Below are 11,329 nucleotides of genomic sequence, written 5' to 3' on the forward strand. Positions count from 1 at the left end.
AGTTCAATGCCAGTCAATAAGTCACACAATATTTAGTTTTTTTTGCAATTTGGCATATTCAAGTTAAACATAGCATTGTCCGTCATCTAAACAGTTTGAAGCCTTTGAAAAAGTCCTGGACCTCGGCTTTGTTATATGGTCTTGCTGCTACACAGGTTGGTATATTTTCTGGCTGCTCCATCCACAGTTTGTGGTCAATGTTAGCACTTGAAAGCCTGTCTGAGAGTGAACGAAGACTTTCTTCATCTGGCGCCTGAACACATGAAATAGACAGAGCAAAAATAAGTTACATTTGTTATGATTCTTGGATAAAACTAGCAAAAGTGAGCTTTAAAACTCAAAATTACAATCATCTCAGGGTCATTGCTTATTGTTCAAGGAAGAGTATAGAGTTTGAACAGGTCTTATAAGTGAGCTAAATCCTGAAAAGAACCAAGAATTGATGTGTGAGATATGGAAACATAATACTGGTGTAAATACCCTATAACTACAACTTTCATTGGGGTGCGGTAATTAAAATAATTTACAAGGAGGTCATTATGGCCCTTAAGCGCTCAACATAGTTCATGGACACCAAATGTTGAAGACTTGACCTGGTGATCTAGTTTTGGACCACACTTGATCCAGATGCATTTTGTCATGATAAACACTATTACAAATTTTGAAAATATCTGTCCGAGTTTTTAGATGCGCCTGACCCAGATTCCAATTGGCCTAGATATTGTCAAAATGAACATTTTGACTGACTTTCATCAAGCTTGAGTCATACATGTGACCTTTTAAGTGGTTATAAGGTTTTTAATATTTGACTTGGTGACCCAGTTATTGGAAGCATGTGACCCAGATTCAAACTCTGCAAAGATTTAGTAAGCATAAATTAGGTAGGTCAAAGTTGACAATGCATACCAGGCATCACAAAAGTGTAGTTATTAAAGGTCACTTCCAACAGCCTTGCTGTTGAGCTAGCTTTTCAGCGACATGGCTAGAGTGTCTGACTACAAGGTCTTTGGTTCGATCCCCCATTGGAGTTCCGTGTTTTTACAATACTGGCGGTGATTCAGAACGTGGGTGTGAGCTGTCTAATGGCTTCAAGGAGCAGCTTGTGAAGCTGTCCACACTATAATATAGCAAAAAGTGTCAATGTGACATGCTGAAGCGGGCATGTCTGGCCTTGAAACAATAAGAGGGGGGGAGGAGTGTAGTTATTTAAGGTCACTTCCAACAGCCTTGCTGTTGAGCTAGCTTTTCAGTGACGTGGTAAGAGTGTCTGACTACCACTCTGGAGTTCGTGGGTTCGATCCCCTATTGGAGCTCCAAGTTTTTACGATAAAAGCTCAACTTGAGGACTTCGTGCTCAGGTGAGCAATAAAGTTACTGACATGAACAGAATATAAAGTCAAGGCACTAATTTGTTAAATCACCTCTAGAACCACTTTATGCATACGATCCAAGTCTGCTAAGTATTCTTGCGTGGCAGGATGCGAGTAAAACAGATGTACGACCGCAGTGCAGGCGTGACATGCCTGGGCTATCAGTGCCCCTGTGGGCCATTTAAGTGTCTTCACCAGATCTTTTCGTACTACTACATACTGAACCACATTGGAAGACATTTTGAATAAACACTTTATTGTTTATTGTATTCTGGTTATTATTTATGTACAAATAATGCCACACGAAGAGTTGGCTCGCTGCTAGCATAATAATGATACAAAATGCAATGTGTCAACATAGGACTCAATATCTGGGTAATTATGTACATCAACACGGTGCGTTAAATATTTGTATTATAATTCTTAAATATGGCCTTGACATTTTTGACAGCTGTAGGGAAAATATGACAAAATGACGCATTACCGTCAGTTTTTGACGTTTAACACTCACATGCTTTATGGTGATAGCGTATGAGCAAGGTATTTTTGTTTCTACATTTAGTTTTTTGTTCTGTTTAATTTTGTTTAATCTGAAGACCAAAAATTATTTAGATATAACTTGTATAAGACTCAATTATATTGACCATAACGGCATTAGAGTGACTTACCGGATTTTATGAAGTTGTTTAATCATTTCATCTAACGACTCAATTCTTAGTATTTTAGATCTCATTAAATGATTCCTTGATTATATCCGGTTAGCTGTTCACTCAGCATTAAATTTAGACCCATGTGATTATTTACAAATTGGAAGGAGAACACTTTGGACATGATTACAGTTCTGATGACTAAAAATCTAAAATAGTGTTTTTTCAACAAACTGTGTGGTCAAAATAATAGTATAAATGCAGTGATCATGAATTTATTAAATTTTGACTTTGTTTAGTAAAATTTCAATCTGGCAACGATACTCGTGAAAACATGAAATGAACTCCATAAAACAATTTTATTACAAGTGATACAAAATTATACATTTGATTTTTTGTTAAATTATTTCTTCACTGCTTTATAAATAAGTATTTCATTCATAAAACAGTCACCAATTATTACGAAATCCAGGATTTTATATACAAAGAAGTCGGAAGAGCGTCATTACAAGACACAATTTGAATGTGAATTAACCATCTACACTAGGCCTGTGATGTAAACAAACCTGCTGCTACAGAAGTATAATTTATACCTGCCAGAAAGCATAACTACTGTTATTACTCTACGTTTTTGGACACTTAAAAATAATTTATTTTTTCGAGTCCGAAAACTTACATACGAAAAATATTCACAAAATACAGGTGTCCGAAAACTTAGAGTAGAAAATTGAAGTGTCCGAAAATAGCGTCAATTGTATCAACAACTACCGCGTATAGAACGCGCTGGTAAAATACCATGCCATATAGTATAAATTACAGTTATATATGTTTGCACTGCATTTTAAATAATTTTAAATGTTTAATTTATTTGACAGAAAGTTACTACAAGGTTGTAGTTTGACCAACGAGTTCAAAGATGAGCATGTGATGTACCGATACTCGCTAGTATGAACCTGTAATTAACACAATAAAAAAGCAAACTATGAATTCTTTGTTTGCTCATTTCCTTTTTTGTCTAACACCTTCCATTGTTCGTAAAACTTGCAATATGGTGCATCACACTTTGAAGCGTTTAGTATTTGTCACAGCTATTTTACTGAGAAGGGGTAGTACCATTGCGGTAGATAATTGAACTGTTAATTGGCACTACCCCTGGTAATTGTCATTATAACGCTTATGCTATCGGGCGAAACCATTTTTTAATAGGGGTTTACAAGGTTATTTACCCAATAACGCAAATGTAATGGTCTGTTACCCTCAGGCATGCACCTGCCATGTTTTATGATGTTAATCTGGTTGTAAAACCCCATGATCGAAGAGTCGTTAGATATCGAAAACAGGACTGAAATTTGGTAAAAAAGCGCTGTAAAATATACTGTCCGAAAAAAAATAGAGACATTAATTATGGACGAAAACTTGTGTGTTCGAAAATTAAGAGTCACGAAAAATAATTATTTTTCCTTAAAAAAGGGGTGTACGAAAACTTAGTGTCCGAAAAAAACATAGAGTAATTACGGTAATTGATTTCTTCTTCCCTTGTCACTGATCAAATCAGCAATGCTTCTAATAACGTTTTGATATAACCAAGGATTAAAATTCTTAAATGCCAGCAGTCAAATTATAAATCATGCCAACTTGAATGACAGTGGACTCTACAGCAGGCTCAAATTTAAAATGGTTTCAAACTTGTTTTCAGGTAAATTAATAGGCTGAATATGTAAATTATTGTGTGATTTTCTTTTTCAGTGAACTTTTTCTAATAAAAATGTGAACTTCATAACCAAGAAAAGAACGAATCATGAATTCAGGTGATATCAATTTGACTTTCGCCCATGTTTCAAATGAAACCATGACAATGTTCAGTCATAACAACACCCTGTCAGGTATTGATGACTTCACTCAAAATGCCACAGAGAGCAGTTTTTACCTGGATGGAAACAGTACACATTCCCACACTTTTCCTTCTCTCTATCAGAACGATGAGACAAATGGTCTTGGAACCCCTGTTACCATAGCAATAGCATTAGGATCGGCAGCATTTGTAATTATCATTGGTAAGTTGTTTGAACTTAAGTTATGTAAATTGCTTTGTATTTGTCTTATCATGTGATTCATGTCTGATATTTGGTGCATACCTGATTAATATCAAAACAATAAAGACAGTGAAGTGACTTTTTCCTGTTAAGAACTTTAAGATTGGTGTTTTAGAGTAATCTTTTGTGACTTAAGAAACGAGTTTTAGTTTTAATTAGTATTATTAAAAGCAACAGTTTCTGTGTAACTAGTGATGTTATAAGTTTAAGACATAAACTTTAAATGTTGCTATGAAACTCATTAAAAGAAAAATGTTTATAAGGATAATTTTAAAATGTGTACATAAAAAATAAAAAATAAATTATACATGTATCCAGAACTTCAGGTTAATAAATGTTATATTAAAAAAAGAGCAAAAATCTGTATACATGTGTACATGCACCATTAATTTACATGCAGTTAAATTCGTTATTTATGTGATTAATTCCTTTTTTCAGTGGTTGTTGTTGTGTGTTTTGTGAGGAGAAGAATCAAGGAGAAAAAATCTCGGACGTGGGTGGACAATCTCACCCTAAGTTACATCGCGGATAGCAACGCCGATCTCACCAAGGTAAAAATTGTCATTTTATAAGGATAAAAATGTGTTAACTATGTTTCTTTGTTGTTTAATTTTGAATTAAAACTTGAATGTTTGACGTGCTGTTTATTAATGCTTAAACAACACTATGCAAGGCTGGCTCCAAATAAACCTCTGAACAGTCTGCTGATTTTTAACCAGGTTTTCCGAAGGAAAAAACTGGTTATTAGATTGGCGAATGTAGGCTGGCGTGCGGGCGGGCGGAACAAGCTTGTCCGGGCCATAACTTTGTCGTTTATTGTGAGATTTTAAAATCATTTGGAACATTTGTTCACCATCATTAGACCGTGTGTGGCGCGAAAGAGATAAAGTCAATATCTCCAAGGTCTAGGTCATACTTTGAGTTCAAAGTTCAAAAATTGCCATAAATGAGTCTGTCCGGGCCGTAACTATGTCATTCATTGTGAGATTTTAAAATCATTTGGCACATTTGTTCACCATCATTGGACGGTGTGTTACATGAAAGAATTACGTCAATATCTCCAAGGTCAAGGTCACCGTGACTAAAAATATATTTATTTTGAAAAAAAGGGAGTTAATTTTAAACAATCTGAAAAGTTTGACTTGTCCCCCTCCATCAGACTTTTTTTTCAAATGGAAAACCTGGTTTTGTGACAATTTTGTCCCTTGTTTAATTTAAATTGTTGCCTTTTTAAGTTGTATTTATCTTCAAACTTAAGTTCATTAAACTCAATAACTTACCCGAAATGAGCTGCATTTCAACACAGTTTGGCAAATCAGAATATAGAGAACAGCTGCCAGAGGTGGCATTGCATCATCATGTACTGTTATTCTGCAATAGAAAAGACAAATTTTAGTCTCCAATATGTTGACTACTAGTATTATCTACATGGACTGCTCTTGTTTCTTGTATAGGACAATTTTGATGAGATGGTATCCCTTGACAACGACAACTTCCTGAACAGCCTGGTAGATGGGCAAGCATTCTCTGTGTATTCATCAGGCAACAACACTCGACATTACACCTACTCCTACTTCTGACCCTCAACAACGGTGGTGTCTGATTCTTGTTGCAGTGGAGACAATTTTAATATACTAGTAGATCATTAATAATACTTTTCTTAACGAATGACTGACATGTGAAAATAATTCAAAGCTAACATTGTTCCACAAACCCAGAGGTATAATCAGTCAGTAGAAATTTGTTTGCTCTGCCTTTGAGATGTTTGTCAAAAGGTTTACAGTGGTTCAAGTGTATTATTCAACCATTGCTAATAGTGACCACTCCAATATAAACCTTACAATTTGAAAACTCAATTTATAATACAAATGTGTTCTTGAACCTTTTGGAACAATTCTGGTTAATTTCTTATCTTTGTTGTGAAGTGCAGATACATTTGTTGAAGTGAAAGCTATGGAGGGGGGAATACTGTTTAGTAATTTGCCATTGGTACGCTAGATGATATTGTTCTGTGAACCCTTTGTTGATGATCAGAAGGTTGCAGAACACAAATTATTCTTTACCTTTTAAGCTGACCTGTGCACAATATGCTCATGGCAAGCTTTTATTATCACCTTTTTGTCCGTCGTCTTTCCGCTTTTTGTCTTCTGAATTCTCTAGAGGCTGCATTTATTTCCTATCCTTCATATTCTACCCAACCTCTTGTCAGAACATTTAGGCCAATCATGTCTTTGCCAAAATTGAAATTGGTTCATGTGGGGGTCAAAATCAATGTCACAATGTCCAATGAAAGAAAAAGCTAATGAACATTATGGAGGCTATATTTTTGCCCAATGTTAATGAATGTCAGAATATTTATCCAAATGATATCTTGGTCAAGCTTGAAACTGGGTCAAAGTAACGGAAAAGCTTGTGAATACTCTAGAGGCCACAGTTATAGCCTATTCTTCGTGAAACTGGATCAAAAATTTGTCCCAATGAAATATCAGATCAGATTTAAACTGGGTCATGTAGGGTTAAAACTTAGGTTGATAGGTCAAATTGAAGGAAAAGATTGAGCTCTATAAAAGTCACATTTGTTTGCCTAATCTTCATGAAACTTGCTCTAAACATTTGTTGTAATTATTTCTTAGCCAAGTTAGAGATGATTTATGGCTATGAAGCTTGGCAGTTTTGCATACTGTATACGGCTATATTTAAAAATTTAACACTATGATGACATATTTTGACTGAATCATTGTAAAACTTACTCAAAACATTAAGATTTAAAATTAGATTTTTAACTAAGTTTGAAAATTATTGTGCTTTGTTCAAAAACATGGCTGCTAGGTATTAGGGAAGGTTTTTTTAAAACTCTATTCTGAAACCACTGAAACCATGTGAACAATACCCTACTGGCTCAGAACAGTTAACCCTTTGCATGCTGGGTAATTTGTCGTCTGCTACAATGTTGTCTGCTGAATTTCTAAAATTAGAATTTTCTTCGATTTTTTTTTCAAAGAATACTATCAGAATAGCAACAGTTTGGATCCTGATGAGACGCCATGTTCTGTGGCATCTCATCTGGATCCAAACTGTTTGCAAAGGCCTTCAAAATTCGGTTCCAGCACTGAAAGAGTTAATTACCTTGTGGTCTCAGGTGAGTGACTGAGGGCTTAAGTCCTTTTGTTGCAATAATCTACGCATTGAGGATTGTTAGAGAAAGCATTAAAAAAGCATATCAAAACCAGAATGTTTAGATTTGTTTCATCCATATTGTCATACATTTTGCTACAGCATTTTTCCACAATGATCTATGTTTCATATGTTTATGTGAATCTTAATCAGTATCATATCTAATATGCCAAAAGTATTTGGTTAAATGAATATTTTATATTTATATTTGCAATATAATTTTTACAATTATTTATCCAATTGTATTTACATGGATTTTTTATTCAATCTAGTCACAGCAGTTGTGCTTTTGTGTAACTTTACAGTTTAGGGCTCGCAATCTGAAGCAGAAAGGATGTTTCCCTTAATTAAAATTTCTTTCCCCGCCTTATACTAGTATTGTTTGACATTCCCACTGAAATTTACATCTTTAGACAAAACTAGTATAATAAATTATGTAAGAATATTATATTACATTGAATGAAACACTGCGAAAAAATCTGTGGCTATTGTGTTACATTCCTCTAACTTAAATTGTTATTTACATTCCTGATATTGTGTTACATGTTGGTATTTGTTATTAAAATTATGTTTATTGTAATGTACATTCCTGTTCATTTTTCAGTGTTCAGTTATATAAACATATATTTTATTATTTGTATTTATTTCAATAGAAATGGTTTCTATTAATGCAAATAATGAAATGTTTAGAGCAAGGTTTATCTTCATTCTTATTATCCATAAAGAATTTATCCTATTTACATTGATATGCTGTTTACCATAACAGTTTTCTTCATGTGTGACATCGTCAACCATTGCAAGTAAATCCAGGGTCATTTTTTCTATTCATCACATTGTTGAATCTTATGCCAGATATTGTTTCAATTAATATACAATATGAAGCTTAAAATACAGTCGTAGTTTTCAGTCTAACAGGATTTTTTTCGTTGAGATTTATGCTTTGTTGTTATGCAGACTTTGTATTTTTGTTAGCTCACTTGAGAGAAAATGCTCAAGGTGAGTTGTTGTGATCACCCAATGTTCTGTGTCTGGTACTGTGCATCATTGTGTGCATCAACTTTAAGCCTGTTATCACCCTTTAGGTCTCTTTTTTTCAATCTTGATGAAACTTTATCAAACTATTTATTGGTACTTTATCTAGATTTATATTACCTGATTTTAATAACTAGGTCACTAGGATATATATATTTGATAAAACCATATCACTTTGGAAGCTACATTTAATTGCAGTCTTGATGGAACATTCTCAGAATTTTTTGTTCTATTAAATCCTGGTAATGTTTCTCCAAAAACAAGGTCACCAGATGAAGTGTTAAAAAACTTTGATACCACTGTAAGATTTTCATTAAAGTTTTAATTAAACATTGTCATAATAAAATAATTAATCCAAAATCTGAAAGTTCTCATGTGAATCCAAAAACTAGGTCGTCAGGTTAAATTTGAGACAAGTCTTTTAGCTACTCTTGAAACAATATTTATATTTATGACTCAATCTTAATTTATGTTTGTGCAAATATTCATCATGACAATATCTAGACCAAGTTAGCAACTCAAGTGCTTCCAAAATCTATGACACCAGGTTCAGTCTCTTAGCAACCATTTAAACTAATCTAGAAGCCATGTTTATTACACAATCTCTATACAACTCGGTCAGAATGTTTATCTTGACAATATAAAAGCCAAGTTTCTATCTAGATCAGTTTTATTAAAAAATAGGTCATCAGGTACAGCAGAGAAAAAGCGTTTTTGAGGTCTTATTTATGACTTGATGAAACTTGGACAGAATGTTTTTATTAAAACTAGCAAGGTCAAGTTCCAATCTAGGTTATCTGTTCCAAAACTAGGTCACCAGGCCAAATCTTAATACAACCTTGTAACCTCTATAGAAGCCACATTTATTTCACAATTGTGATGAATCTTAATCAGAATGTTTATTTTTACATATTTAAGCCAAGTTTGAATCGGAATCCCGTGTTCAAAAGTAAGGTAATAAAATCAAATCTTACAAAACCAAGTTTACAACATAAGGCACCTTTATGCCTCATGTTCAATGAAAAAAAAGGTCAGAATGTTTATTTTGACAATATCAAGGTTATGTTCAAATCAGGGTCAAGTGGGGTCAAATACTATGTCACGAGGTCAAGTTTATGACAATTGTTATACCTTTAATTCAGGTGAGAGCTTCAGGATTCCTCTTGACATGTTGATTAACCCCCCCCCCCCCCATAAGAAGCAAAGTGAAAATGGCTTTTACAACCAGCATAAAACCAGAACAGCCTGTGAGTAACTCGCAGTCTGTTCAGGTTTTATGCTCTTTGCTGCTCATCAGTATCTAATGGTTGGAAATGAAGCATTTCAAACTTGAATTTAGTAAGAAGGTATTTAATTGAATTTTACTTTCTACTGGACAACAAATGCGTCAAAAATATATCTATGTGGAAAAGGGTTAAAAGAAAATAGTATGAGCAAAAGCATGTATAATTTTGCTTGACACTCATTATTTTTTGTGTTAAAATGTAACCAGTTATTTTATGTAAGTACACATATCTATTCGGGTCATTCCAATAAGCAGGGTTATCAACATGACTTTTTTGTAATTTATTTTTGTGTATAAACACTTTCATGGTAATTAATATGCATCTTTTGAGTTATCACGTTTGGATATGAAATCTTATGATATATTATGTAAGATGTAATCTTAGAAATAATAACTGACACATATTTCAGATCAAAAGATTACTTAACTGTGTTATTTTTATTTTGTTGTGATACATTAGTTACACATAACATCAATATTCATTATTTTTAAAATGGCAGGAACCTTCATTTTAAAACTGCATGATTTTGAATCATGCATGGTTTTCACCAAAAATCCCTTATTTTCAATTACAAGAAACTTTACTGTTTCATCAACACTGAGGTAAATTATGTTATTTTTATTTAATTGTAATCTTGACAAAAAAGTTTTGCAAATTATTTTTAAATAAGCATACACACATGCACTTAACATATGTTAGTTCAATGTATATTGTTTAAATCAAAGTAGGTATGTTATTATCTAAAAAAAAAGGTAATAAGCATGTATTTAAAGAAAGGGGGCACTGCAATACTATGTATGTCTTGTAGTTGAGATCGTAGTCATAAGTTTATGTTTTTTAATTGTTTTATGTATGTTAAAGGTGCTGATTATTGAATTTGTTCTCTGTATTTACATGTTTACATGCGATGATATATAACAACTTTGACAGTCAATTATTTATACTGCTCCTCCATGTGTTATTAACCCATTTATGCCTAGCGTATTGAAAAAAGGCCTTTGCAAACAGTGTAGACCCAGATGAGACGCCACATGATGCGGCGTCTCATCTGGGTCTGTGCTGTTTGCTTAAAGGAATTTTGTAAGAAATATTCTAAATAAAGAAATAAAAATACTAGACATCCCTAATTTTGGAAATAAATTGCTCCAATGTAGAAGGATGGGAGAGTCCACTAGGCATTATTGGGTTAAACTGGTCCTCCATGTGTTATTACTCTGTACATTTCTTAGAATGTGTGCATCAGATTAAATAAATATAATCTGCAATTTGTACACGTTTGTTCTGCATTAGTTGTTGCACATTCTGTATTATTATGGACTAACTTCTAAGAACAAAGTACCATGAACGATGAACATTAATTTTTCTTTAAACATTTTATTATAAAATTTACGATTTTTGGCCGTGGGTACGATTTTACAAACATATAGACGAATAAAATATCAATTGTGTTCAAAAGTGAATCTTTATCAAGATTATCTTCCTTAAGTAGATAAATGACTGCCAACAAAGTTTTTTTGAGACATACATTAACCCATTTATGCCTAGTGGACTCTTCCCATCCTTCAAAATTGGATCAATTTATTTCCAAAATAAGGGATGTCTAGTATATTTAGTTCTATATTTAAAATATTTCTTACAGAAACTCCTTTAAGCAAACAGGGTAGACCCAAGTGAGATGCCGCATCATGCGGCGTCTCATCTGGGTCTACGCTCTTTGCCGAGGCCTT

The 11,329-nt window shown here is 33.4% G+C and overlaps 1 protein-coding gene across 2 annotated transcripts; it reads left to right on the forward strand.

The window, feature by feature from the left end:
- Positions 1-1,778: 1,778 nt before the first annotated feature.
- LOC127857525 (uncharacterized) lies at positions 1,779-10,729 on the forward strand. Of its 2 annotated transcripts, none has more exons than XR_008038399.1 (4): positions 1,779-1,910; positions 3,764-4,071; positions 4,549-4,661; positions 5,565-10,729. XR_008038399.1 is itself a non-coding variant. In XM_052393939.1 (4 exons), the coding sequence occupies exons 1-4, from the start codon at positions 1,902-1,904 to the stop codon at positions 5,688-5,690; spliced, it is 327 nt and encodes a 108-aa protein (XP_052249899.1). In that variant the 5' UTR covers positions 1,796-1,901; the 3' UTR covers positions 5,691-10,729. The 2 variants fall into 2 exon arrangements, 1 of the variants encoding a protein (XP_052249899.1); XM_052393939.1 differs by having other exon boundaries at positions 1,796-1,910; positions 3,993-4,071.
- The last annotated feature ends 600 nt before the right edge of the window (positions 10,730-11,329 follow it).

Source organism: Dreissena polymorpha, chromosome 14 (genome assembly GCF_020536995.1).
Source record: "Dreissena polymorpha isolate Duluth1 chromosome 14, UMN_Dpol_1.0, whole genome shotgun sequence".
Taxonomy (NCBI): domain Eukaryota; kingdom Metazoa; phylum Mollusca; class Bivalvia; order Myida; family Dreissenidae; genus Dreissena; species Dreissena polymorpha.

Coding starts and splice junctions, on each gene's coding strand:
- LOC127857525 (XM_052393939.1), top strand. Junction 4,072..4,548: donor AGCATTTGTAATTATCATTG/GTAAGTTGTTTG, acceptor TCCTTTTTTCAG/TGGTTGTTGTTGTGTGTTTT. Junction 4,662..5,564: donor GCAACGCCGATCTCACCAAG/GTAAAAATTGTC, acceptor TTTCTTGTATAG/GACAATTTTGATGAGATGGT.